Raw genomic sequence first — 27,771 nt, 5'->3', positions numbered from 1 at the left:
ACTGCTCCCGCTTCCCCCTCCCACCCCCAACCAATTGGCTGAATCCTTCTCTAAAATGCACTTTAGGTGTGGATATAACAATGAAAAACCTTCAGCGGACATGCATGCCCCACCCGGGGAATGGACCCCTGGACCTCCCTCCATCCAGCTAGTCAGACAGTCCCTCCTCGTGTCCCTCAGCCCTCTACCTTTTCCCACTAGCCTTTCCTCCCTCTCAACCTTTCCGCTCGCGGTACTAACCTCGGCTCGGGTTTCCACACACAAGGGGGTGCTGGCGTGAGGTGCCAGGGGTCACAGCCTTTCTATTTTAACAATGAATCAGAACGTTGCCTTGAAGGTGGACGAAGACCACGCCCCTGCCACTCGCATAGGCTCTTTCTAGGTGCTTCATTTACATGAAGACCTTGGGATTGGACAACCCGAGGGCAAGGGGCGGGGCGGAGGCGGGCGGCGCCCAGATGCCTCAGAGCGCCAGACCCGCTGCACGCTCAGCCCGAGCAGCAGTGGCAGGGTTCCCAGGGGGTTCTTGAGAGGGCTGGCACTGGCGGTTCTGGCTCTTTTTAATCTCTTTCCCTTCGGTTCGTTCCCGCCACAGTCTCCTAGGCTGGCTTTGGCTCTGCGTCTCAATTTTCTTATCTGTAAAATGGAGGTGGCAGTAGTACCTGTGAGGATGAAATGAAATGCCCAGGGGTTTTCGACCATTTGCACACTTCCACTGACGTGGAGCTCACTCACAAAATGCAAATCTCCTCCTTTTTAAAAAATATGCCTTCTTTTCTAACATTCTGCACTATGCCAGCTTCTATTCCAAAATCTTTACATCTTTGAGGACGTAGTAACCTGAAGGATTAAGTACCAAGATCCTCATTTCACAGCAACTAGGATCAGAGAAATGAACTAATTCGCCAGTGTCACCCAGCTAGTAAGTGGCAGAGCCAAGACTAAAACCCTGGTGTGTCTGGACTCCACTGGCCAATACAGAGCATCTTCATTCACTAGTTCACTCAGACATTCACAGGTACCTGGTACATGCCAGGCCTGTGCTGGGCACCAGGGATATGGTAACATGAATAAAACGTGGCTTCTTCTGAGAGGGGAAGCCCACTGACCAGGGGGAGAGACAGACCCCTAAACAGGTCATCCTGGCACAGGACGGAGTGGGTGAAAGCACACCTTCATAACAAGGATAATGATCTTTCTGCTTAGTCCCAATTACTGTAAGCAAAACAGGGAGCAGCGAGGCTCTAGCTCTTGTAGTGAGGCCATGGGATCCTGAGACAGTTACTTGACCTCTCTGAGTCAGGGGGTGGGTGGGTGCTTGGTTTGAGTTTGAAACTCTGGGTATGGCCCCAGCTCTCTAGCCCCCACCAACCAGTAAAATCTGGGGCCAACTCAGCGTGGCACTCCTGACACTTCAATTCATTCAATACTTACAGAGCCCCTACTTTGTCTGTTGTGCGTGCTGAGGACACATCAGTGAACAAAAGAGCGAAACTCCTATTTTTGTGGCACTTACATTCTAGTGGAGACAAACAGATCAGATCCCAAACAAGATAAAGAAGCAATACATGGAGTATGTCGGCTAGTGATAGGTGCTAAGGAGAAAAATGAAGGGGTCGGGGGGTTGGAAGTGGCTGGTGTGGGGAGAGCATTTTTTTTTTTTTTTTTTGCGGTACGTGGACCTCTCACCATTGTGGCCTCTCCCATTGCGGAGCACAGGCTCTGGACGCTCAGTCTCAGCGGCCATGGCTCACGGACCCAGCCGCTCCGCGGCATGCGGGATCTTCCCGGACCGGGGCACAAACCCATGTGCCCTACATCGGCAGGCGGACTCAACCACTGCGCCACCAGGGAAGCCCAAGAGCATTACTTTTTAAATAAGGTGGTCAGGAAGTATTTACAGCTGGATCTCATATATATACACATATATATTTAGTCAATAAAACAATTCCAATGGCTCTATTTCTTACTTAACATCACAAAAAGCCAAAAATAAATTATTTAGAAAATGTTAAACATTAAAAAATAAATAAATAAGGTGGTCGGCGATGGCCTCTCTGAGATGGCGACCTTTGAGCAAAGACCTGGAGAAGACGTGGCAGTGAGCCTGCAGGTCCTGGGAAAAGCATTTCAGGCTGAGGGGAAAGAAGCGGTGAGGCTGGAGGGGAAAGAATAAGGAAGTGAGGGGGAGAGTCAGTGGGTGGGATTGGTGGGCTGTCCTGAGTGCTCTCCGCAGCTCTGGAGCTACCTGGTTACATTCCTCCAGGGCAGGGAAAACAGTTGCGGTGGGGGGATCGGGGTTGGGCAGCAGCCAGGGTCCTGAAGGGGGCCGGTGAGCCAAGGGTGTGTTGGGACGAGTGAAGGGGTCTGTTGGAGGGAGCCCCCTCCTGTGGGGGACACTGGTACTTTCATCCTTGTGATGGGAAGGGCAGCTACAACCCCATTGTACAGATGGGAAACTCAAGACTCAAGCAAGTTGCCCAAAGCCACCCAGACCCTCGATGATAGTGCCTGGTCTGAAAACACACTCTTGAGTTCTGTGGGATGGCTCAGGGCATAATGGTGGCAGCCAGGGCAGCATCCCACTTGTCACCATTTAGCCCCAGCCTCCCATTCCCCTTTCTGCTCCCTGAAGAGTCTGTGCCTGCTCACCTCCACCCCTTGGCTCACGCCCTTCCCCTCGGCGCAGACATACCTCTTCAGAGATTTGGGGAAGCAGAACAGTAAGTGACAGTTCTAATCCCACTCTACCCTCCTGAGCCTCAGTTTCCTCACTGATCAAGCGGGAAGGGTCATCCCAGGCCTCCGGGCTCACAGGTCTGTTGGAGTGTCACATGGTCTGGGCAGGCAAGGTAGCGATGCAGGGGGCTGTAACCCAGTGGAGCAGGGGCTGGAAGCTATGAGTCTCTAAAGCAGTCATCAGGGCTGGCTCCAGCCCAAAGCTACCTACCCTGTAAAGTGGTGATCCAAAGCCTGCAGAAGCTGAAGCTGGAGATCTGAACTTTTATATAAAACCTCAAAAAATTTTAAATATGGCTACGTCAAATCGTTTTTAAACATTATGTGAGTCAAATCAAACTAATCCTCAGGACTTCTCTTTTATGCAGTGTCTCTGAAATGGTAAATCACAGATTTTCATCCTTTAGTTATGGCTTAAAGGCCCACCCCCTCCAGGAAGCCCTCCCTGGCTTCCCCAGCCTTAAGTGAGGGCTCACTCTGCCGGGCTCCTGTGCAAGACTCCCGTTGTTCCTGGGGTGTCTTTCACATTGTCGACCATGTGAGTGGCGCCCCCTGGAGGTAAGATCCTGGATCTCCACCTCCCGTTTCTTTGGGTTTGTTCAGCGAGTCCGGCAGTGTTAACGTAGGTATCTAGGGTGTGACTTATTTCTTTGCGGAAGGACCCATGGCTTGGGTATATCTACCTTCTTGATCCTTCCCTGGAGATGTACATGTGCCCAGCCAGAGATGACCCTCAGCTTAAATCCCAGCTCCAACTGAGAGACAGTGAGCAGTTAGAACTCAGCTGAAACAGTGTCCTGGAGGACATCAGGGAAGGGTTGGGGGGCATCTCAATGTGCCTCACCTGCAAAATGGGCTTAATGGAATTCCCTACCCTGTGGGGTTATGGTGAGAACTCAGTGAGTTGAACCAGGTAAAGAGTGCCTGGTATACAGTGAGTGCTCAGTAAATGTTATCACCTCTCCTCCTCTCTGTCCCTATAGAAACAGCTCAGGGAATGTAAGTCCCTGGAGGGCACGGACCACCCTGTCTTGCTCACCAGTGTATCCCCAGTGCTAACCACCCAATACCGGTGCTTTACTAAGCACTTCCCTACCGGTGCTCAGTAAACACTTGCTGAGAGAGCAAGTGGTACCTGCATGAGAGAAGGGTCTACCCACCCCTCCCCTGGATTACTGCTGGAGGGTCTTGGAGCTTCCAGTCCCCCTGGTGCACCCTGACGCTGCCACCAGGGAGATTTCTCTCAAATGAATCCCTGACTCTGACTCTCCCCAGGCTCAACCCCCACTCCCACATCGGAGGCTCCCGCTGCCCCAAGATAAGGGTCCAGATCCTTAGCTCAGTATCTGAGGCCCTTAAGGGTCTGGTCCCTGCCGGCCTCTGCAGCTTTCTCCTCTCCGCTGACCACCCCTCCCCCACCTTTGCTCACCAAGGGCTCTCGGCCTGCCCATCCCCTCTCCCATCCACCTGGCCAAGCCATCTTCCAAGACTCCTTTCAATGTCGCCTCCTCTCTGTTCTGTGCCCCCCGGGCCTATACTTTATTGAACCGACCTCCAGGGTGATCTCTATGTGTCTGTCTCCCTCATGAGACGTGAGGATCATGTCTTATTATCTATAACGGGGTAACTTTTGATGTAACTTAACCTGAGACTCAGTTTTCTCAACTGTCGAATGGAGGTACTACCCACTTCACAGTGCTGCTGTTGAGTTAATGTCATCACTGGCACATTGGAGGTGCTTGGTAAATTTGTTTTCCGTCCTCCTTCTTTTGGTTACTTGCCAATCATGATGGCTAAGGGGGAAGGGAGAGGGCAAAGCTCACTGGACAGGGAAGGTTTCAGCAAGGGCCCACGGGAGATGGTTGTGGCGATGAGGAGAAAAAACTAGATTCCGGGAAGGGTGAGCTGTGACAGGGCGAGAGAGTCATGGACATATACACACTAACAAACGTAGTAAGGTAGATAGCTAGTGGGAAGCAGCCGCATGGCACAGGGATATTGGCTCGGTGCTTTGTGACAGCCTGGAGGGGTGGGATAGGGAGGGTGGGAGGGAGGGAGACGCAAGAGGGAAGACATATGGGAACATATGTATATGTATAACTGATTCACTTTGTTATAAAGCAGAAACTAACACACCATTGTAAAGCAATTATACCCCAATAAAGATGTTAAAAAAAAAAAAAAAACTAGATTTGGAAACTTGCAGACAGGAAAGAATGGCACTAGGGCCAAGAAAATCTCAAAAAGATTATTTCAAGGGTTACGTGGGAACACCTGTGAGGAGGGGGAATGGGTCCAGTGTAATCCAGCCAGAACTGGCCAAAAACCTACAGCGATTCAGGTCTTGTTTCAACAGCAGAAACACAGAAATGACCGACACAACTTCCCATTCAGAAAGCTCAGGGCCTGGCTGGGGGGAAAGAGGTAACCAGGTTATAATACGTTCAGTGTTTAAAAGAAAGAAACGCAAAGTATCCCGGGAGCCCAGATGGAGAAATGACTGATTGCCAGGTGTCAGGGAAGGCTTCCCGGAGGAGGCAGCTCAGAGCCGAGGTGAGAAAGGTGGAGGGCAGGGTGCAAACACCTAAAGGGCTTCTCTGGCATCTGGAGGAGGCAGATGTTTGCTCGGAACAGGACGGCTTTTCTTTTTTCTTTTTCTTTAATAACTATTTATTTGGCTGCGCCGGGTCTTAGTTGCAGCAAGTGGGATCTGTTAGTTTTGTTGCAGCGTTCAGGATCTATTTCCCCGACCAGGGATCGAACCGGGCCTCCTGCATTGGGAGCACGGAGTCCTAACCACCACTGGACCACCAACGAAGTCCCAGGAGGGCTTTTCTAAGATGGACCTGCTCACAAAAGAGCAGGCAGTAAGCCCTCCAAGCTCAGGATGAATTGGGAACCCCTCCCCAGAGTCCTCCACACAGCTAAAGGGAGGGCAACAGCTCAAGTCCAGGGAACATCAAGGTCAAGGGGTTTTTGGAGAGGAAGGAAGCTGAGGCTTAACATCAGATCCCTCCCCTCCTCAGTTTCAGGCGCTGGCGGGCAGCTCCACCCAGCCTGCTCACCTCAGCCCCCAGGGGAGAATCAGGCCACCCCAAAACGGATCCTACTAGGAGAGTTCTTTCCTCTACTGAGCTGAGGCCTGGCTCCCAGTAACCATGGCCATTGCTCCTTGTTTTACTAGCACAGGCCTGACCCATCTGGGAAGTTCACTGCGGTAACAGGAACATCTGGATGAGCGTCTGCTATGGCTTTAGTTCCACAGTTGGATCCCCTCTGGACAGCCCTTTACATATTTGGCTCCTGTGTGAGAATCTGCTGCTGGCACCCCAACACCAATTCTCCCATTAGTAACGCAATCCCCAATTCTTAGTGGGTACACGGTTTTCCAGAACAGACCACGGACCCCAGCCTTCCCTGCAACTGGGAGCTCCCTCTTCCTCCTGCCCTAAGCCTTTGCCGCCTACCTAATAGCACAAGCATCAAGTGTTCCTAAAAGGAGGGCCCCGACCTTCGTCCCTTCCTCCTTCCTGCAGCTGAGGGGCAGATATGATGGCTGAAGCTCAGGCAGCCATCTTGGACCACCACGAGGTGGAACCCATGTTGAAAATGGCACAAAACAAAAAGCTAAAAGCCTGCCATCTCCACTCCAGGCTAGCTACCTTCCATCTTTGTTAACCTGAGAATTCCTCTCTTACATAAGCCAGTCATCTTAAAATCTTGTTTCATATGATGTGTGGCTAAATCTAACGTTTCCTGGTTAACCTCCTAGAGGCCCCAGACCGCAGGGCCCACAGGATGGGGAGCGACAGGAAGAATCCAGGTAGAACGTGGAGAGAAAAGACAAGTTCTCCAGAGAGTTCTGACTCTATCACTTTCGATCTTAGGATTGGCAAAAATTACCATGATTCAATTTCCTTGGTCTGCTGGTTTCCGAGGGCACACGTGGGAGAGAGTGGATGAGAACTGAATACTAGTAAACATTACAAATATAGGTTTAAGTTGTAAAACATCCTATGTCATTGGGGGTGGAGAATAGAGCCCGGCATGGTGTCTCAGCGGCAGCCACGCACACACGGAAGACACACCTGGGAAAGTCAGGAGCCGTGGGAAGAGGTTAATGCACATGGTCTCCCTTCAGCCTCCAGGCAGGCCTGCGAGATAGGTGTCTTATGACATCTCACACGTGGGGAAACAGTCCCAGTGAAGTCAGCAGTGAGGAGCTCACACAGTGGGCCAGCGGCTGAGCCAGGACTCAAACCCCAGCCCGGCTGTGTGTGCGAATTCCCCAGGCTCATCTCTGCTCCTGATCACAAGGGGCTGTGAGGGAGAGACTCACTGCCCCGGGCCAAGTACCAGAACCACCTGGACAGCTTGTACAAGCTCTGCCCTCTGCCCTGGATAGAGGCAGCCGAACGGGGCAAGTCGCCCCACCCCAAGCACGGGGAGGACAACAGGAAGGCAGCAGGGAGAGCAGGTGGAAGGAGCCAAGAAGCCAGGTGACCGGGCCTCCCAGCCACAAGCCCTGAGCTTCACACTCGCACGGCCAGGTGTGGCCTTCAGCCCCGCAGCAGCCAGCACCAGACGGCGGGCTGATGGTGACAGGGGAGAACGCCTGCCCAGTGCAGGGCCAGGGCTGCTCCTGGCAGCCCCGCCACGGGGTGAGTGGAGGGGAAGGCCGGCTCTGCGGACCCCCGATCCCTGCTCCCCTCCTCCAGGAGCCCCCGCGTCCCACGGCTGAGCAGAACCTGCGCTCCCCTCACACACACTCACTAGTGCATCAGCTGCACAGGGGCCTAGAGCTCATGTGTCTCGCCTTTGCAGTCCTAGTGTCAGGGCCCGACACAGCTCCACTAATCAGGGTGCAACCTGAAATTCCTGTGCCCTGGCCCAGAGTCACAGGAACCAGTCAGCGCAAGTGGGGTCTGACAGTCTCCAGAACAGATGCTCCGGCTGTCCTCACCGGCACCACATCCACCTGAGGCAGCTGGACCTGGATTCTGCCACCAGCCCAGCTCGGTCCGGAGAAGAGCGGGGAGTGTGGGTGACGTGGGTCACTAACAGGCTGGCTTCCATCAGCTCTGAAGCCGCACCTGAAGGTCTCCCTGGAAGAAGTGTGAGAAAGCAGCAGGCCTCACTGAGCACCAGCCGGCCTCACGAGGGGCTGCTCTGAAAGGGCCAGGCCTTCAGGCGAGTGGAGGTGGATTTTCTTTACAAGGGACTAATCGCTCCTTCTTTGTGGGGCTTTGTCTGGGAGCTGCTGGAAGCCTGGGGCAGCTGCCCAAGTTTGCGGGGGTGAGGAATACTCCGGGACTTCCCCGTCTCCACCCCTTCAACGTCAGCTAAGGAGGCCAACAAGGCCAAGGAGAAGGAAGAGGCAAAAGGTCCCAGCCAGGAAAAGGCAGAGCCCAGCTCTGCTCAGCCACCGGCCCAGGTCCCAGAGCTGCAGGGAGGCCCTGGCCTCTACCAGTGGTGGCGCCGGCCTTCACCCGGGTTGGGGGCCCGGGCCTAGCGCTAGCGTTTCGTGCCCACAGGGAGGACTGCTGGACAGTGAGGATGACCCACACTCCAGCAGCTCCCTCCACCCCAAACGCCTACCCTCGGCATGCGGCACGGGGGCCAGGGACAAACCGTCCACATGTGCGCTTACTTTCACAAATGTAATCAAGGTTCGGTGGGGTATACATTTGGGAAGATGCCCCAAACGTGGCCCTGGAGGCTCCCCCTGGCGGATGCCAGCTCTCAGCCGCCTGCGTCGGCTGGAGTCTAAGCCCCAGGCCGGAGAGGTGCTGGCCTCCCAACTTTGGGCTGAGGAGTCAGCGCCTGGGTGCAGGCTGGCTTACGGGACAGCCAAGCTGGGACAGGACAGGTCCTTGCAGCCGAGGCTGGGGCACGGCCTGGGTCTCAGGGCTCACTCCCCGCTGTGCCGGGCTTGGCCTGTTAGCCGGCGGCGCTGGGTCTTACTGGTACGAGTGGCGCTTGGGGGCTTCTTGGTGGAGTCCTGGGCCCGGCTGGGATGTTTCCTCCTGACCTTCTTGCGCCTGTGCGCGTGCAGTGAGGCCGTGAGAGAGGAGATCCTGTGGGAGGGCGGAAGGCTGGTGAGGCTCGGGCCTCAGTCTACCCTGGGGAACAAGGTGCGGGTGGAAGTTTGGGCAGGGGGGTGACTGATGGCCCAGCTCATGGAGGGGAAATCAGGACAGGCCATGGACGCCATTCCAAAGGCAGCACGCTCTGTCCCCCGAGGGCCTGCCAGCTCCTCAGCTCACAGCAAGAAAGGCCCTTACCCCAGGCACTAGGGGTACCCAGGGTCAGACATTCTCAGGGGGTGGAGATGGGGGGCAGTGAGGGAGACCACTTGACAAGCAGAGCAGAGGGCTGCCCAGGGCCCCACACGTGCCCCACACCACCCACCACAGGCGCCCTCACAACGCCAGCCATAGCAGCAGGCTCACAGGGGAGGACAGGCCAGGGCTCACCGCTGGGACAGCAGAGGGTCTCTGGACTTCCTGCATAAGGCTCTGGTCGGCTTCTCCGCGGATGACGCCCCCTCCTCAGACCTGTGCCCGGCCCCTTGCTAAAGAAGCACAGGAGAAGGACTGTCAGGGAGCGGTGGATCGAGGCGCCTGGGCACCCTGAGTAGTTGCGGCTCTGTCGCGTGGGGGCATGACCTGCCGCCTCCCTCACCTGGGTCGGGGCTCAGAGAAGGCCGTGGGCAGAAAGGCCATGTGTGCCCTAAAGCAGGGATGACACGGGCAGAGCTGGATTCCAAAGTTCTCCACCACCACAGCCTACAGTGGACACACTCAAACACTCACAAATGAACGAACTCTAAGACGGAGACGAGACTGGTCTTTGCATCAGAACTTACAGAAGAATGAGCACCAAATACAAGGTGAGTGTGAGCTCAGAAAGGATGTAATAAAGGGGTGGCCCTCGAACTTAAGGACACCGTAACCCATGCTCGGGGCTGTGGTTTACCTGGTGACTGTACGTGCACACGCATATAAACCCCTACGCGACCCAAACACAAGTTTAACTGAAACAAACGTTTCATAAGACAGCACTTGCTGTGATGCTTTCTGATATTTTCAATGATATTGTGTTCCTTTTCTTTAAAAAAAAAAATGCTGGTTGGAACTTGCTATGACTCCCACCCCACAGATCAGGGCACAGAGACATACCGTGCAGTGAGTGATCACAATCAACTGCTCTCTCGCCTGCTTCTAGTGGATCCACCACTTATATCCTCCACAGCGACCCCACGAGGCAGCTGCTATCATCAGCGACCCCAAGGTAGTGGTGAAGAGAAGCAGACAAGGCAGAGAGACCTGCCCAGGTTCCCACAGCCACTAGTGGTAGAGCCGGCCCCTGAAGCCCCAGGCTCAGGGCTTTTGTCCAGGCCCTGGAGGGTGCCCCAGAGGAAAGAGCCCCTCACACTGGAATCCCATGACATGGACCCGCACTTAGTGAGCCCCTGGCCAGCTAGGTTGCCCCTGTGTCCCCTCTTCCCTGGTGCCGCGAGGGAGACCCACCTCAGGCGGGGGCAGTCCGAGCAGCCGGGCCGCTGAGAAGTCCAGGTTGCTGATGGTGGTCACGGTGACCGTGTGGTTGAGGTGGTCGTACTGCACCGGCTCTGTCTTTGCTGTCACCAGCCGGTCCAGTTCGTCTGCCTCCTCTGTGCGAGTGGGCACAGAGCCAGGCCTCAGCCCCAGGGCACAAGTAAGCAGGCTCCAGCCACTGCCCCCTGCCCCCAGCCCTGGAGTGCAGTGGCCTCCCCTGCTCTATTGGAGGGCATCCAGGAAGCCCCCAGCTCCAGAGCCTGGCCTGCAAATGCTGTAAATGACCCCCACCTCTTCCCTTCACGCTCCAGGGAGACCTCAGACCCCCTGGTCCCCACCAGGACAAAGCTGGAGCCACACCAGGAGCTGCTGCTTCCCCTACCCCTCCACCCCCAGTCCCTCCAGGCCTCAGAAGCTGGCCTTTCTGCTCATGATCAGTTTACCAAGAGGTTTGGATCTCCTCCTGGTCTCTGATCCGCTGACGTTTAGAGACAGCTGAGGACTACCCCTGGCTGCCAGGTCACCACCAAGATCCCTAAAGCAAGGCACGTCAGCTTCTGTGCAGCCCTCACACCCCTCCCCTCCCACCCACCAAGGCATAAATAAACTCAGCCCGTTGGCTATTCTCCAGGACAGGCCAAGGATGGGATTACCCAGCGCCTCCTCTCTCTCTGCCAGCATCTTCAAGTATTCCCGGTGGCGCTGAAACCAAAGGGAAGGGAACATGGTGAGTATGGCCTCTCAGCCCAACCTCAGGCAGAGGCGCTGCTCACCTCCAGGGTAAGACCATGGCTTGAACAGAAAGGCCAGGAGATCTCACCGTAAACCTTCCCCAGACCTGGGCCCACGGTGTCTCTATCTGTATAAACTGCTCCCCAGGCCTGCCCACACCTCCCCTCATCCCTGCAGGTGCCCCTTTTCGGGCCATCAAGGCTGCAAGTCCCCTGGAAGTCAGAGACACTCTCCTGCCCTCTCCCTCTGCACCTCCTCCCGGAGCTTCTTCTGCTCCTCCTTGAGCCGCTTCTTGATCTCCTCAATGGCTGCCTTCTTCCGCTCCACCTTCCGCTTGTGGAAGCCTGTCAGGTACTCCCTACAGCAGAGGGGCAAGAAAGAAAGTCAGGATACAAGGAAAGAAGAGCTTGCTCTAGAAAGAGAAAAAAAAAAAAAAAGAAAACCTAATACTGCACTCACCACGTGCCAAGCACCATTCCAAAAACGTACGTTCACTCATATAATCCTCACAGCAACCTGCGTAGTAGGTACACATCCCCATTTTACAGATGGGAGACACTGAGGGGCAAGGTTACTTGCCCAAGGTCACAGAGAGCGTAAGATAGGGAAAGAGAGGGAGATGCTGCCTCTCTCCACTCACTACCCTCCAGGACTCTCAGCTGCCAGCAACAGGGCCAGGTGGTGGGCACAGGCTGAGGGCCTCTGAACCTAGAACAGGTGAGGGTCCCTTCTTCTCTGGCAAACTCCATTACTCAGTGAATTAAGCCACTTCCAGTGGGGCTTTTAAGGCCACCCTCACCCAGACCTCCACGAACTCTCCATTGGACCAACCCCCCATTTGCCCAGGACCCTGCCCCTGGACTCATCTGTAAGTTGTGCTGATGCCACCCTGAGTTTCTTTTTATTATTTATTTATTTAATAAATAAATAATATTTATGTATTATTTTTGGCTGCTTCGTTGCTGCGCGCGGGCTTTCTCTAGTTGCGGCGAGTGGGGGCTACTTTGTTGCGGTGCATGGGCTTCTCATTGCAGTGGCTTCTCTTGTGCAGCATAGGCTCTAGGCGCATGGGCTTCAGTAGTTGTGGCACGCAGGCTCAGTAGTTGTGGCTCGCGGGCTCTAGAGCGCAGGCTCAGTGGTTGTGGCTCACGGGCTTAGTTGCTCCACAGCATGTGGGATCTTCCCGGACCAGGGCTCGAACCCATGTCCTCTGTATTGGCAGGCGGATTCTTAACCACTGCGCCACCAGGGAAGTCCCACCCTGAGTTTCTTGATGCTTCTTCAGCATTTCCCTCCCTCCCCCTATCTGATCTCAGCCCCTCTCATCTCTCTAGAGCCTGCTGCACCACTGCCATCTGTTCCGGGGCCCAACGCTAGGCTTTTCGCTGACCCACTACCATATACCCAGGTGGCACTCTGAGTGGGGGACATGTGATGGGCCGGACGCTAAGGTTTAAGGGTCCGACTCAGGAATTCCGAGGCCTGGCGCGCACACCCCGAAGGAGCTTAGTAATCGCCTGGCGAATAAATGAATTTAAGCCACTCGTTTCATTCACTCATCGTTCATCAAAAGCAGCTGAGTCTGCTGCGTGCGGGGCCGCCGGGCTGGGCTAGGGAGGTCGAAGCCACCGCTCGGAGACCCGAGCTCCCCGCTCTCGGGCGGCGCGCACAGCAGCGCTAGGCGGGTTGGGGAGCCGAAAAGAGAAGTAAGGGCGGGTCGGACGATTCCATTCCTCTGGGCTGGGGGCCCAGTGCGCCCGCTTCCTTCCCCGGGAGCCTCGCACCACGCCCAGAGGGCGGGACCGGAAGGGCCCTCCGCGTGAGCGTGTGCCGGCGGACCTAGCCTTAGTCTTGCCCGGCGGTCCGAAGAGGATACGGTCCAGCCTTGACACTCACCGCCGCTTCTCCTCGTCGAAGCTCAAAATGAGCCGCGGCCGCCGGCCGTCGCCATCTCGCTTCTTCTTCTTGTTGCGGCCCATAGCGGTGAGGCCTCGGCGGCGCCGCTCCCTCTCACCTGATACTTCCGGTGTAGCGTTTCCAGCCTCCCGGAAGTGCCCGCAGAGACGCCCCGCAGTTCTGCTCGCCAGGCCCCGCCTTTTAAAGGGGCCGCCCAGCCCGTCTCCCTGTTCCTCTCTTCTGCCTGTAACAGGCAAGATTCCTGCCCTTCCCCAACCCACCCCCGCAACTCCCAGCCCCACTCCCTCTCTTAGACTAACAACGGTGAGAGCGAGACCCAGAGGTCCCAGCGCCTAGCACGGTGCCTTGCACACAGTAGGTCCTCAATACAGAGTTATTAGTGAATGGCCGAAGATTGCTGATCCTTCTTTTGATTTGGATGTCAACTCCGTGGTGGTCTCCAAGAGCACGTTTCTGGAGCCAAACTACCTGGATTAGAATCCTGGTACCCCAGTTACAGCTGTATGGTCCTGGACCAATTGCCTTCGCTGTGCCTCAATCACCCTGTTTGTAAAAGAGGACTAATCATAGTGACTTGGTAGGTATTGTAAGGCAGTGGTTTCCAAACGTTGGCGCGCATCAGAATCCCCTGGAGGGTTTGCTGAACCCCAGATCGCTCGGGCCCACCCCAGAGTTTCTTTTTTTTTTTTTTTTTTTTTTTAAATTTATTTATTTATTGCTGTGCTGGGTCTTCGTTTCTGTGCGAGGGCTTTCTCTAGTTGTGGCAAGCGGGGGCCACTCTTCATCGCGGTGCGCGGGCCTCTCACTATCGCGGCCTCTCTTGTTGCGGAGCACAGGCTCCAGACGCGCAGGCTCAGTAGTTGTGGCTCATGGGCCTAGTCGCTCCGCGGCATGTGGGATCTTCCCGGACCAGGGCTCGAACCGTGTCCCCTGCATCGGCAGGCGGACTCTCAACCACAGCGCCACCAGGGAAGCCCACCCCAGAGTTTCTGATTCAGCAGTTCTGGAGTGAGCCCCAGAATTTGCACTTCAGGCAGTTCTCAGGTGATGCTGTTGTTGCTGATCCACAGACCAAATGTTGAGAACCCTGATTGTGAGGGATAAGTGTGTTATGTAGCGTGTATGTATAACATAATACATGCCACACATGTGTTTGCTACACAAGCCATCACCCCTCTCTGTGCCTCAGTTCCCCAAGTATGGAGTTGGGATGTAGTAACACATCCTCTACTAAAAATGAGGGCACGAATGTGAAGGCAGTAAGTAAAACACCTGAAGGGGAAGTTTAGTAGCTGGGATTGTATGCCTGAATCCCCCATTCTCAACTCATCTGTGCTGTGTACTGCAGACAAGCTGCGGCCCTTGCCCTTAAGGACTCACGGGTTCACAGGGTCAATGATCATTACAGTCCAGGGGATGACACCTCTGCTGTGAGATTCACGGGAGGCCGGAGGAGCTCAGGGTTGGCTCTTCCAGTGTGGAGGGCTTCCCAGAGGAGGTGACCACAGAACAATCTGGGAGTGCGGATAACAGACTCTTAGGACCCAATGCTCTTCTTTGACAAGTGACTGGAGCCCAGAGAGCAAGTAAGCACACACATATTGAGTGCCTACTGTGTGCCAGGCACACAGGGAAGGCAACTGTTATCTCAACTTGTCCAGGGTTACACTGCTGTTCTTTGGTAAAGCTGAGACTTGACCTGAGTCACTGGCCTCATGGCCCAGCATCCTGGGGCGCTGGCCTGAGGGATCACTCTCCAGTAGCAGCACACCCGCTCTGGGGGCAAGACGCAGACCCTGACCATGAGTTTTGAAAGGAGCTAGGCACACAGTAGGTGCATCTCTCCACGAATGTTGAACCCATTCCACAAGGGTCCTCCGCCTGAGGGATTCCACGTTGGGCACTGAGAGGAAGTTATCCTCAAATACAGGGCACAGCGGGGGGCTTCAGGGTGATGCACAACTGCCCCTCTGCCACCCTATAGTGGCAGTGCCCCATGCCACCCTTGGCACCCTCCTCCTGGGAGAAAGCATTGCCTTGGATGCAGTGATGCCCCCCAAAAAGATGCCCAGCGAGCCGCCTTATGTGGAGGTTCAGAGATAAGTGACTTAAGCAAAGTCACCCCATTATTAAGTGGTGTGCAGCGTCATCCTCAATTGCTGCCCTGTGTGTGGAGTGGTTCTGCCCCCCCGGAGCTTCCGGTCAGGCGCAGAGACTGGGGACCGAGTAAGGAGACACCTGCTTATGCAGGACCTCGTGTGGGGAGCTCTGTACAGTCCGCCCTCGCAGCCCACCGGGCCCGAACTGCCAGCCCACGAGTGGTTCAGGAAGGTCACATCTGCGAAAGCTCCCAGTGCAGAGTGAAGCTCGCCACTTCGGGCAGGTGCTGTTGCTCCAAACTCTTCCCTGGGAGTTCCAGGTCCCCTTTACTCCAGGAAAAGAGATGCAGGACTGGCAACCCCACCCAGATTCCAAAAGCTTGAGAGCCATTTACTGCAACTCACAGTCTAAAACACTTCCCTTTTTAAGTCAGCTTCTCCTTGACATTATTTTTATGTTTATTGAGCCCCTGCTGTGTGCCAGGCACAGCAAGAGGTGGTACGTTCTCCGTAATAGAAATGATGATGAAGATGATGAGCCAAAAGAATTACGGCAGCTGCCATTAATTTAGCTCTTTACACGATTATCTATTTTGAGGTATGAGTTCCATTTTAATGAGACCCAGAGATGTGCAGTCACTTACCCAAGGTCACACAGACAAGAAGAGCAAGTGCTGAGGGTGAAGCTTGGGTGGTCTAAGGGCAGAACTCTGCTTAGTTTCTCTGGACCCAGTTTCACAGGCTCTTGAGACACACCGAGTCTTAAAAGAGGTGAAGGGAACCAACAGTTACGGAGCTCCTACTATGTGCCAGGCACAGTGTAGTTCTCTACGTTATCTCAGCTGATCCTTGCAACGGCCGCACAGGGTGGATACTAGTACTAATGCAATTTGATAGATGAGGAAACATGTTCAGAGAGGTTGATTAACTGGCCCAAGGGCACACAGTGATAGAGCTGGGGTTTGGACACAAGTCTGTCTGACTCCGAGCCCAGTTCCTTTCCTCCACTGCCAGTGGTCTCTCTCCTTATCTGCCCCAGGGCTTTCCTCTGTCTGGTTGTAGTCCCAGTCCTGGAGTATCGTTGAGTTCCGCCAGTGTAGAGAGAATAAGTGGGATCAGAGAAAGGCAGTCAAGAAGACACTTTCTCTGATGTCCAGCAGAGGGCGCCCCATCCACAGCCAGACTGCCAAAGCTGTTTCTCTCTGGGTGGCCAGTTGGGTGCCCCAGGAGAGCCTGGAGATTGGGTGTGGCTCATGGCAGCTCCCAGCCTTTGCGCTCCATCCTTCTTGGCCCTCTTATAGAGATGTGCCCTCCAGCAGACCCACTGAGATGGGAATCACCCACCCAAAAGGGCCAAGGTGAAAATAATGACCCCCATTTTATGGATGAGGAAACTCAGACTGGGGGGTGGAAGAGACCTAGCCAGGGTTCCACAGCTAGTGCTGGCTGTCCTGGAGTGAGATTTGCCAGGCTCCCACCCAACACATACCTCAGGAGACTGCCTTGGGGGTTGGGGGTGCCAACTGAGGTCCTGATTCCAAGCCTTCTTGGAACATTGGCTCAGTTCCCAGGGGCTGTTTCACAGGGAGGTAGGGGGCCCTACAGCAGGGAGCAGAAAGGAGAAGGTGCAGGGGAGTGGTCGCAGAGTTGCCCAGCTATCAGCTCATGTCCCATCACTTGCAACAAGTGAGTGTGACTGCCCTCCAAGGTAACGGAGCCTGGCCGGTCTTGGAAAACACGTCCTCTGGAAACCAGCAGAGGAGAGGCTCACGGAGGCCTCATCTCAGGGAGGGTGAGTCTCCCGCACTCTGCGGTGCAGGGAACAGGCTGTGTGCAGCAGGAGGCCTCTGAGAACCTGAAGGCGGGGCTTCAAGTTGGCCCACGGGCCTCTACTTGTAGGTTCTCTGCAGGGGCTGGCGTATCCTGCCACCGACCCCAATTCCTCCTATACAGAAACGGGCCAGCTGGTGGTGCCAGGACTATCGCCCAAGCCCATCTTCCCTATGTTGGGTTGAGGGTCCTGAGGAGGGCCACAGAACCCGACTTTCCAGACTAGCACCCTGGTTGCCCTTACACTGTAGCATTGAGGTGTGTGGCCTGGCGCCACAAAGCTGGGATGCCTGGGGAGCCCCAGAAGGCTCAGCTGGGCCTGGTAGAGACCAGGGAGTCATCACTCAGAGCCTGTTTACTCCCCTTCAGATTCGGGGGATAAGATCTCAAGAGGTAGTGCGGCAGCGACGGGAAACGCTATCCACTGCATGTGTACGTTGTGCCAGGCCCTACACTCATCCTCCATCACACACCTCATTTCATCCTCACAACAGTCCCACGGTAGTCTCCGTGCTATCATCCCCCTCATATAAATGAATAAACCGAGGCTCAGAGAGGTCAGTTAAGGCCCACAGGGGCACACAGCTGCTTTCCCTGCACTGTCTGAACCATATCTCTTTCTAGTTCATGAAAACAAATGACAGGGGCCCCAGGTATTCCTTTCACTTCCCCCCGTGTTGCCCCAGGTACCATGGCATGAATCAGTCTGTCCTTGCCTCTCTTCCCGTTTTCGTTTATTTCAACATCTTTTGTGCATCTACTGTGTGCTCGGGCCCAGTGAGTTGGGAGCTGTTTGAGGGCAGTGACTGGGTCTTATTTAGTACTGAGCCCCTCGCTGTGTATTGAGCTCTCTGTTCAGCCCAGGGGACCCAGGGGAACAAGATGTCACTAGCACTTAAGAGGTATGCATCGAGGGAATTCCCTGCTGGTCCAGTGGTTAGGATTCGGCGCTTTCACTGCCACGGGCCCGGGTTCGATCCCTGGCCAGGGAACCAAGATCCCACAAGCCGCACAGCGCAGCCAAAAAAAAAGGTATGCGTGCCCCGAGGCCATGAATGGAAGTGTATGCGTGCACGGAGGCAGTGAATGGAAGTGAAGAAGGGGCGGAGCCTGGGGGAGTCGGCGGAACCCTCCTCTTCCACACCCACACACACAGGAGGCCGGTTCAGGGGGAGCAGAGGCAGCTGCCTTTATTGGGGGCCATGGGCCGGCTGGCTTCACTCAAAGGCCACGCACTTGATCTTGAAGTCGCCATCGGCTGCCAGGTAGTTGATGGCCTCCAGGTTGAGGCGGTTGGGGAACTTGAAATCGTATCCACCAGGCAGCTGGATGGTTAGGTCTGCCTGGTCGAAGGAGATGCACACCTGGGGATGGAGAGGAGCAGTGAGCGTGTGGACCCCACAGCGGGAGCCTCGGCCCTGCAGCCACGGCCTGCAGGTCCTAGGCCCCCCCAGAGCCCTTTCCTCACGTAGCCCTGACAACAGCCCCGCTTCATGGTGAGGCCCTGAGGTTGGGAGAGGGGATGCTTCTTACCGAGGATCACACAGCAGGTGACTGAAAGGAGGGGAGATGGGGAGGGAGGGAAGGGGGGGCAGGGTGGGACCCAGGTCTCTAGCCACTCAACCCAGCTCTGCCCCAGCCCACCCAGGGCCCTGACCCCACCCCCAGACCCCAGCCCACCTCCACAACACTTCCAGGCTGGAAGGGGAAGACGGACTCCCGCTGCTCAGCCCCCCAGGCCCCGCCATCCTTGCTGTTACACACGATGGTGTTGGTGTCCCCGTGCGCGTCGAAGCGGGGGTTGAAGTGCAGGCACAGGTTGTTGCCATCTTTGCCCATGTTCAGCACGAAGCTAGGGGATAGCGGGTGGGCTTGAGGCTGCCCCCTCCCGCTGCAGCCCCCTCAGGCCGACCGGTCTGTGCCACTCAGTCCACGTTAATGGACCTCACCGGGGCAACGCATGGAGCCGAGGCAGGAAACCTGGATTCTAGCTGTGCCCTGCCACCTCCTTGCTGTGTGACCTTGAGCACGTCCCTGCTCCATCTGGGTCTCAGTTTCCATATCTGCACAGTAGGGGCTCCACAGGAAGTATCTCTTAAGGGCCTTGCTATGCTGACAGCCAGGACTCTTGTAGACATGAATTTGTGTCCCTGCCCGTTTGGTCAAGGTCAGAAACTCCCTCCAGATGGTGACCTCTGGGAGGGCAAGTGTCCTGTCTGTCTTGTCTATCTCTGTATCCCTGGTGCCCAGCATGATGCGTGACACACAGTAGGTGCTCTGTAACCGTGGGGCGAATGAACAAATAACAATAATGCATTTGCTGAGTGGAGGTAACAGCAAGGCCTCCCTCGGAGGGTTTAGAAGGAATGACATGAGCAGTGCATATGAAGCGTGCGGCTCTATACTGTCAGCTGGTCATCAACGTGTGAGATGACCCAGCATTTCGCCTCCACACAACCTCCCCCCTCCATTAACTGATTAACAAACGAGGCTCAAGGCGGTTGGTTGACTGGTCCAAGCTCACAAGGCTGCGGTGAAACTAGGCCAGCTGGCCGAATGAATGATGAGCTAAGGAAGGACGGAAGGAGTGAAAAGTCGAGAGTCAAGAGCGCAGGATACACAGACCTCAGAGGGCGGGCAGCGAGGGTGACACCCTTTCACTCCCTCTCCCCGCCCCGCTCAGCCTCTGGTCCCGCCCACAGCAGTAGGGAGGGGAAGGCCAGCCGAGGCAGCTGACGAGGCCGCAGCTGGTTTAGTTTAAGGGGGCGACAAGGGTGGAAGCGTCCAGACTCCGCGGAGGAAGTGACTCACCCAGAACTCGTAGCCTCAGCAGCCGCCGACATTAACCCCGCCCCGCCGGAGGGAGGAGCCGGGCCTGGCCAGCCACGCCCCTGCCAGGCGCGGGGCGGGACCCTCGAGCTCCAGCCCCCGCCCCCGCCGCCTGCTGCCCGCCGCCCCCGCCGTCGTTCCCTCACCTCTTGGCGTCCGGGGGCACCTCGCCCCGCACTCTGAGGCACTCCCCAGGTTTGAGATTCAGGTTGCTGGCGACCAGACCCTGCGCAGACAAGACCCCGCCCAGCCGGGTTAGAGGACGCAGGGTGGGAGGTCGTGCCCCGCGCCGGGAAGACCAGCCCTGCTCTGACCAGGCCGACCCGAAGGCTGAGGAACCCGGCTGCAAGTTCTAGACTCTCCTTCTTTGTGTGGTCCTGGGCAAGTTTCTTGTCTGTAACATGACTGAGGTTCTAGAAGACAGGATCTAGAAGTTTCTGCTGTTTAGCCCGGGGATTTTAGATGCAGAGTAGCCTGGGTGGTGGAGTGCTGTGCTCCATCGCCTCATTGAATAGATGGAGAGAACCAGGCTCCAAATGCGTCACACTGCGAGTTGGGGGCAAAGGAAGGTGAGTGAGGCGCCTGCCCCTCTGCTGGCGAGGAAGAGGCCTGGGGCTGGGCCATCCCCCACCATCCCCTTCAAGCTCCTCTGTGCAGAGAGGGGCAGGGGCTGGAGAGGAGACCCCTAAGGGGCACAGCTAGACCCCTCTAAGAAGGGAGAGCAGCCCAGGGCGGGAGCCTGCAACCTGGCTGGCTCGGGGTTAACAAGAGCCAGCGCAGAGCTTCACTGGTGTGAGTGGTTCCTCCTGCCAGAAACTTGAATCCTTTCCCTAGGGGCCTGCAGAAGATTCTTGCTGCTTTCTTGCTCCTTTATCACAGCCCCCACCCCCCAGCTTGGAGGAATGGTTGAGCGGGAATGCCCCCAGCCCCCACCTGACCAGCCTGGACAGAATCACCCGCCCCGGGCTAACCCAAGCAGGCTCCCTCCCGGCAGCCTGTTTCAGATCCTGGCGACTTTTGCTCGCGAGCAGAGGGTGACTCTGCCCTGGCCCAGTGACGGGGACAGCTGCAGGGGGGAGGGGACAGGAGGCTCTTTGGGGGGAAGGGGGAAGGGATAGTGGCCTGGGCACCCTCAAAATGCCCCACTCCACCTCCAGTCGGCCACACCCTTCCCACTCCCACTTCTCAGAGAGCTGCAGAATGTAAGCCCTTGGCAGAAATAACTGCTGTCAGACCCTGGAGGAATCCAGAAAATTCTTAAGCCAGAGAAGGCCTTGGGGAAGCATGGAGCCCACCCCCATTTTACAGACACGGCCACTGAGGCCCAGAAAAGACACGTGTTCAAGGCCACACCACAAGAACTAGAACCCAGATCGTGATCTGCCCTCACTATGCCTGGCTGTCTGCCCCCACGCCGTCTCTGGGCCTTGGGGTGGGGTCCCCATACTCACACAAGCCATGATTGAGGAGAGGAGGATGTTCCTGGGACTTCGGGACCAGCTGTCTGAAGACTACCCGAGAGATGGGCCACAGCCCGCTCCCACCCTTTTAACTGGACCAGACCCGGGTGAGTCCCGCCCCCTGGATGCTGAGCCAATTGTAACTCAGAAAGGAGATGGGGGCCACGGGAGGCGGAGTCAATGGAATTTTGAAGCCAGTTCTGGAGCAGAGATGACCAATCAGAGTGGAGACCCCCCCCATTCCTTCTTAGCCACTCCCCCACGGCCCAGGCTCCACCTCCCATTCTCTTACCCCTTCCCAAAATTATGCTGTGGCAAGGATTGGGGGAAGCCAGTGGAAAATAGTTTGAGGATGAGCTAGGCCCAAGAGTTGGCTGGAAGAGGGCCAGGGCCAGCTAGCTGAGCTCAGGGGGTCCCCCATAGAAGGCGGCTGAGGAGGTGCAGTGTCCTTCAAGAATTAGATCTGGGGTTCGTGAGGCTGCTCCCTGGCAGGGGCCAGGGCGTGGCCCGCTCTGGGCGCCTCTGCAGAGGACCCAGGACCCATTAACCACAAAGCCCTGCCCCTGCCTGGGCCTCCCTCTGAAGCAGAGATTGCGGCTGCTGCTCTCGTGCTCCTCGCTAGCGCTAAAGAAAGGCTGGGCCGGTGCCAGGCTTGAGGCCGCCGCCCAGGCTCAGGGCTCAGGCCTCAGGCTTCGTTCTGCCCTCCCGAGGGGTCTGCCGGGGATCCTCCAAGAGCCCCTGCCTGACAGCCTCTGTCCTGTCCGAGAGGCTCAGGCCTGGGAGAGGGCCCAGGGTGAGCCAGACCATGAGGGGATGGGGTCCCCGGTCTGTGCACCCCCATCCACTCTCCTCACATGTCTCCCTCTGACACCCGGCACAGCTTTCCCTGTCCCCATCTGTTTATTTTACTGAGTACCTACTATGTGCCTGGCCCTGAGCTAGCCTCAGAGGATTCAAAGATGAAGCCCTCAGTCCCTGTTCTCGAGTAGCCCACTGTTGGGGCAGAATCTGGCCATGAATCTAATTAAGAAGTAGCACGATGCAGGCTCTGAGGGAAGTCATGAGCGAGCACCTGGGTGGGATGGTCCAGAATGGGAAGAAGGTGGGTCTTGAAGGATGGGTGAAGAAGCAGGGACTGGCATTCCAGCGTGGGCAAAGGCTCGGAAATGAGAAGGCACAAGTCTGGGGAACAGTGAGCGTCTGGGCATGGCTGGAGTTTAGGGTGTGCTGGGGAAAGACGGGGCATGAGGGTGGGAAGCCAGCGGTACCTGGATCGTGAAGGGCCTCACTGAGGGGTTTGGGCATTGTTTTATCGGAGGGTGCTGGGGAGCCACCAAAGGTTATAGGAAGAGTGAGTATTGAGGCCAGATTCAGGCTGCAGGGAAAATCACTGCAGCAACAGAGTTGAAGGTGGGGTGGAGGGGTGCTCACCTCACACTCAGAAACCAGGTAGAGGAAGGAGCGCGGGGAGCACTGGGTGAGGTGGGGGGCTTGCTAAGAGAGGTATCAACAGGACCACCTTCACGTCACTGTCCCCCTTCTGAAATCACCAGCACTGAAGAGGGAAGTAGATGTGGACCGGGGGTGACTCACATCTGGAGCAAACCTGCCCTGCCCTGCACTGCCTCCCCAGACCCCACCTTCCTCCAGATGACTGAAACCCACGCTGGCACAGGAGGAGAGAGGCTGCCCGGGGCTGAGAGGCAGGCCCAGAGAGGTTGGGTCGCACCCCTTGCAAGCCCCTCATCCCTCCTCCTAGAGCAAGCCAGCTGCCACGGAAACCAACAACAGAGCTTCACTTTTTCCTCCAGGGCCTCCCCCAAACCTCAGCATTAGGGAGGGGTGGGGGGGTGCCTAGCTCCACTGCCTTTCCTCTGTGCTTCCCCTCCGAGGCCCACAGACACTCTCTCTGCCTGGTCAAGGAATGGGGGCATTTCAGGAGGAGTCCAGGCAGTCATTGCTGTGACTGCCATCAGGTGGGACTGGCTGGCTGTTCCAACCCAGTAGTTGGGCTCTCAGGGCCTCAGGAGCTGCTCCTCCATTCCTGGAATGGAATGGAGGACGGGTCCAGCACCAGGACCCGGAAGACGGGTCCAGCACCAGGAAGCGTTTGCTGTTGGATGAGGGGCTGCTTTACTCCTCTCCGGCATCTGGCCTGTCGAGAGATGGAGTGGCAGGGTGACAGGGTGTATAGGCTCCCGGAAAGGCCCCTTTGGGAGTCTGGAGACTTGGGTTCTGGTTCTAGCTCTGCCACGCCCTCCCCAGGGCATCCTGGCAAGCTGCTTCTCCCTGCTTGCCTCAGTCTCCCCGTCTGTGAATTGGGGATGTGCAGCCCTGCTCTCCTGCATAAGGTTAGTACAAGGTGGAGTTCAGGTCTGTTGTACTTAATAGATGATTATTTTTTTCAGAGAGTCTCAGAAGGTTTTAGCCTTCCTCTTGTCTCTTCTCCCAGGCTGAGTTCACCTTCCTGGGTCGGCACTTCTGGGAGGCCTTCCCCTCACCACCACCCCCCATCCCTTGGCAGTCTCCTCCTGCCTAGGCTGTGGTGGGGAGTCTCCCCAGAGTCCAGTGGCCCCTATAACAGGGGCCGCAGTTTTCCTGAGGCAGGGACCAGGGACAAGGTGCATTGTGTGCCCCCCGCCCCCATCTTGGGGCCTCCTATTGGTGGCGCCTACTTATCTGTCAGGGCCTGTGCCCGGCGCCTCACTTTCATACATTATCTCATTTCGTCTTCACCTCCCTCCTGAAGCAGGCCACGCGGGTGAAACTTCTGCACAGGGAAGCTGCTCTGGGGCCCTGAAATGAAGCCGACGTTAGAATCAGAGAAGACGGACAAGTCCTGATTTGGGGGCTACCTGGCTGTGACTCTAGCCTTGGTCCTTGTCCTCCCTGAACCTGTATCCAGGCCCAGAAGGTGGGAATGTTACCCATCTTGGAGGGTAGCAGGATTGCAGGAGTGATGTGAGAGGGGCTGCACGTCAGCTCTCTCTCCTGCACCCCCGAAGGCCAAGGGCACCCACCCCAGGGACTCTCCTCCCCCTCACTGGCCTGCCGCAGAGGCAGCGAGCTCTCTGGAATTCCTCCATCCTACAGGCTGGTGCTATGGGCTGGACCTTGGCTGCTGCCATGAGAAATGAGCTGAACTTGTCCAGACAGGGGATCCAGGCCAGCACGGCCCTTCCCAGCCTGCCCACTCCTGCCCTGCCCCCCGTGAAGGCCGCGCCTCCTCCAGCTGGCCGTGGTGGAGAGGGCTGCCAGGCCCACTGAGACACCATCCACACCCCCAGGCAACCTGGCTGGCTCAGCTGGGGAAAGTGTGGGTGGTCAGAGCCTCCAGAGCTCCTTCATTGAATGATGCAGAGACCACCCAGAGAGCGTGGCCACGTGGCCAGGGTCACACACGGAGCTAGCGCTGCAGCCCTCTCATCTGCCTAGCCAAGGAAAGAACACTGTGGTCTGGGGATACCTGGACCTCAAAATGATCTTTTCCTCCTGCTCCATGAAGGAAGGACTAGTTGGGGGCTGCCCCCAACTTCAGATACTTTTCCAACCAGTTTGTGCTGGAGCCCGCCTCCCCACTTACCCACTCATCCAGTCCCACCTCCCTGCCTTTGCTTATGCTGTTCCACCTGCCCCAGCCAGCCACCTCCCCAAACACAGTACACTCTGTCACTTTTGCCTTCCCACCTGGTGTTTGTCGCCCTCTGAACACATGCCCCAGCTCGCCTTTGGGGAACACTCCTCCTCTCATAGGAGGGCTGGGTGGGGTCCAGACCCTGTCATTCATTAGCCCTCCAGGGCTCAGGCATGAGTCTTTTTTATTTTTTTAAACGTTTGGGGGTGTGTGTGTGTGACAATTATAGACTCAGAGGAAGCTAAGAGTTTTTTAAAAGCTTAGAAAATATTTGAGACTTGAAGAAAAAAATGTGTTGGCCCCAAAATTCTAAGACTGAAGAGCTGAAATTAATGAACGTTTACTGTGCTCAAACCTAACACTCGGTAGTCATAAAAATTGTATTACCTTGAAAACCATTTTGTGGGTTGAATTTTCTTCGAAAGTGTGCCCAGTTCTCTCTAGAGGTTGGTCACTCCTAAATTAGATCCCCATAGCCAAATCATGTCTAAAACAAAAGCATAAAAATATTTGGAAAAATGTATAGCAAAAACACCCCATAAATATATTTAATGGGGCCTGTGGGTACATTTTAATGTTTTCTATAATGTGCCTGGGACCTGTGTATCAGGAGAGTTTGGGGCTGCAAATAACAGAAATCTCAACGAAAACTGCTTGAAAATTAAGGAAAATTCACATACCAAGCAGTCTGGAGCTAGGAGGTTTCCATGGTAGGTTAATGCAGTGGCTCAATGAAATCAAAGATCTGGGTTCCTGCATGATCATGGATTGTGGCCATGTAGACAGTCCTTGCTCTGCTGCACAACCACAATCCACAATTCATCCTTGCTCTTAGGACAGACAGGCTAAAGGATTTGGGATGAACTGTCTTCACATCTGCAACAGACTCTCGAATGAGTCAGTTAAAAAATGTGAAGATATTGGATGGGCCAAAAAGTGAACGATCTTTTTGGCCAACCCAATATATACAGAGCAGTTAAGCAAATCAGACAAATTGGGAATCTAGGTGAAGGGCACGTGAGTGTTCACTGTGCTGTTCTTGCACCTTTCTGTTGGTTTGAAACATTTCTAAATTAAAATTTGGGGAGTGTGACACAATAAGAAATGTATATTTGGTCCATGACCCTAGTTCCTGACACAGAGTTCCTAAATCCTTTGGAATTTCCTAAGTGATATGGGTGCCTGAAAGAGCATCTTTTGTTCTAACATTTTGGTCTCTGACCCCAGTTCCTGACACAGAGCTCCTAACTCCCTTGGAATTTCCTGGGTGATAGGATCTTCTTTTGTTCTAATGAGGTGACTCTTGGTGGGTACCTGGATGGCTTCAGGAGGGGGGCTGGTCACCAGAAAGACCAAGCAGTGATCAGAAGCTTGTAACTTTCAGCCCCGCCCCCCATCCTCCAGGGAGGGGTGAGGGACTAGAGACTAACAATCAGTCATGCCTATGTGATGAACCCCTCCATGAGAATCCCCAAACCACACAGTCTGGAGAGCTTCTGGTTTGGTGAACACATCCACATGCTGGGAGGGTGGCACACCCTAACCCCACGGGAACAGAAGCCCCTCACTTTGTACCCTCCAGGACCTCACGCTATGTATATGTCTTCATCTAGCTGTTCATCCGTAAGCTTTATCATATCCTTTATTATATAATAAAACCGTATTCGTAGTGTTTCCCGAGTTTTGTGAGCCTTTGTAACAAATGATCAGACCCGAGAGGGGAGCTGTGGGAGCCTCTGATTTATAGCCAGTTGGTCAGAGTGCCAGGTGATGACCTGACACTTGCGACTGGCATTGAAGTGAGGGAAAGTCTTGGGGGACTGAGCACTTAACCTGTGGGGTCTGCACGAACTCCAGGTAGTGTCGGAATTGAATTATTGATAGATTGTAGGATACCCAGTTGGTGTCTGCAGAAAACTGGTGAGTTGCTTGATGTAGAAAACGCACACATTTGGTGTCAGAGTGCTGTACTCTGTGGGCAGAGGAAACAGTTTTCCCTTTCAGTTGGTGTCAGAGAAGTGGGATTTGCTACAAAGGCCCTGGCTCATGGGAACGTGTGGTTTGGGAAGAGAAAGTGTGAAACGGCGCGGGATGAGGAACCTTTGATTCCTATGTGGTCACGTGGTCACCCATGGCATGAGCAGCAGCTGTGCTGCATTGTCTAAAGGTAAACGTGGGGGAATCCTCTGGTGGTCCAGTGGTTAGGACTCCATGCTTCCACTGCCGAGGGCCTGGATTCAATCCCTGGTCGGGGAACTAAGATCCCGCAAGCGATGCATTGCAGTCAAAAAAAAAAAAAAAAGTTTTTTTTTTTTTTTTTTTTGGCCATGCTGTGTGGCATGTGGGATCTTAGTTCCCCGACCAGGGACCGAACCCGTGACCCCTCCGTTGGGAGTGTGGAGTCTTAACCACTGGACCACCAGGGAAGTCCCAAGATTATGTGCTTTATTTATTTTACTTTTTGCGGTACGCGGGCCTCTCACTGTTGTGGCCTCTCCCATTGCGGAGCACAGGCTCCAGACGCGCAGGCTCAGCGGCCATGGCTCACGGGCCCAGCCGCTCCGCGGCATATGGGATCTTCCCGGACCAGGGCACGAACCCGTGTCCCTGAATCGGCAGGCGGACTCTCAACTACTGCGCCACCAGGGAAGCCCTATGTGCTTTCTTAACTAACTAAATAATTTTTTTTAAAAAAGGTTAACGTTACCAATGGAATTTAGACATGGCTCCAAGTCCTGGGGAGCTGGCTTACTGATGCATAAGGAATTGCGAAAAAAGTAAAACTTACAGTCCTGTGGTTATGCTTATCTGTAATAGCTAAGGTGAAATAAAAAGAGTGCTGGGTGGGACTCTGATGCTAGACCAAGCTCAGATTTCAGCGAGTCTGAGCTTCGGCCACTGTTTCAGAGCCACCCCCAGAGGAAAAAATTATGGCAGGGACAACAGAAAGTACCCCTAAGGCCTCTGGTCAC

General features: G+C 55.5%; 3 protein-coding genes and 1 long non-coding RNA gene across 11 annotated transcripts in view; 1 reads left to right on the top strand and 3 right to left on the bottom strand.

Annotated features, from left to right (window-relative positions):
* TRIOBP (TRIO and F-actin binding protein) overlaps nt 1-8,245 on the bottom strand; it is a 71,765-nt gene extending 63,520 nt beyond the window's left edge. For all 4 annotated transcript variants that reach the window (XM_067698011.1, XM_067698010.1, XM_067698012.1 and 1 more), the window contains exon 1: nt 241-8,245. The gene's annotated coding sequence lies outside the window, so the exon portion shown is untranslated. The remainder of the gene's footprint in view (nt 1-240) is intronic.
* A 140-nt stretch (nt 8,246-8,385) lies between these two features.
* NOL12 (nucleolar protein 12) lies at nt 8,386-13,086 on the bottom strand. Of its 5 annotated transcripts, none has more exons than XR_010932613.1 (8): nt 12,927-13,086; nt 11,283-11,388; nt 10,952-11,000; nt 10,272-10,414; nt 9,424-9,527; nt 9,216-9,313; nt 8,588-8,816; nt 8,386-8,540 (listed from the first exon to the last, which is right to left on the bottom strand). XR_010932613.1 is itself a non-coding variant. In XM_067698018.1 (7 exons), exons 1-7 carry the CDS (start codon nt 13,007-13,009, stop codon nt 8,680-8,682), a joined length of 720 nt encoding a protein of 239 aa, XP_067554119.1. In that variant the 5' UTR covers nt 13,010-13,086; the 3' UTR covers nt 8,386-8,679. The 5 variants fall into 5 exon arrangements, 2 of the variants coding, with proteins under 2 accessions (XP_067554119.1, XP_067554120.1); XR_010932614.1 differs by lacking the exon at nt 12,927-13,086 and adding an exon at nt 11,490-12,380; XR_010932615.1 differs by lacking the exon at nt 9,424-9,527.
* On the top strand, nt 10,940-12,570 carry LOC137202444 (uncharacterized). Its single transcript, XR_010932620.1, has 2 exons — nt 10,940-11,025; nt 12,365-12,570. It is a non-coding gene; the product is annotated as an uncharacterized lncRNA (long non-coding RNA).
* A 4,954-nt stretch (nt 13,087-18,040) lies between the features above and the next one.
* On the bottom strand, nt 18,041-21,313 carry LGALS1 (galectin 1). Its single transcript, XM_067698009.1, has 4 exons — nt 21,157-21,313; nt 19,852-19,931; nt 18,557-18,728; nt 18,041-18,240 (listed from the first exon to the last, which is right to left on the bottom strand). The coding sequence occupies exons 1-4, from the start codon at nt 21,163-21,165 to the stop codon at nt 18,094-18,096; spliced, it is 408 nt and encodes a 135-aa protein (XP_067554110.1). The 5' UTR covers nt 21,166-21,313; the 3' UTR covers nt 18,041-18,093.
* Between the last annotated feature and the right edge of the window lie 6,458 nt (nt 21,314-27,771).

Source organism: Pseudorca crassidens, chromosome 11 (genome assembly GCF_039906515.1).
Source record: "Pseudorca crassidens isolate mPseCra1 chromosome 11, mPseCra1.hap1, whole genome shotgun sequence".
In the NCBI taxonomy this organism is placed as follows: Eukaryota; Metazoa; Chordata; class Mammalia; order Artiodactyla; family Delphinidae; genus Pseudorca; species Pseudorca crassidens.
The sequence above is the reverse complement of the archived record's forward strand: the minus strand, read 5'-3'. Positions and strand labels throughout refer to the sequence as shown.

Coding starts and splice junctions, on each gene's coding strand:
- NOL12 (XM_067698018.1), bottom strand. CDS start 13,009: ATGGGCCGCAACAAGAAGAAGAAGCGAGATGGCGACGGCCGGCGGCCG. Junction 11,389..12,926: donor TTCGACGAGGAGAAGCGGCG/GTGAGTGTCAAG, acceptor CCTCTGCTGTAG/GGAGTACCTGACAGGCTTCC. Junction 11,001..11,282: donor AGAAGAAGCTCCGGGAGGAG/GTGCAGAGGGAG, acceptor CTTTGGTTTCAG/CGCCACCGGGAATACTTGAA.
- LGALS1 (XM_067698009.1), bottom strand. Junction 18,729..19,851: donor GTGCCCCCGGACGCCAAGAG/GTGAGGGAACGA, acceptor GCTATCCCCTAG/CTTCGTGCTGAACATGGGCA. Junction 18,241..18,556: donor AGCCTGGAAGTGTTGTGGAG/GTGGGCTGGGGT, acceptor CTCCATCCCCAG/GTGTGCATCTCCTTCGACCA.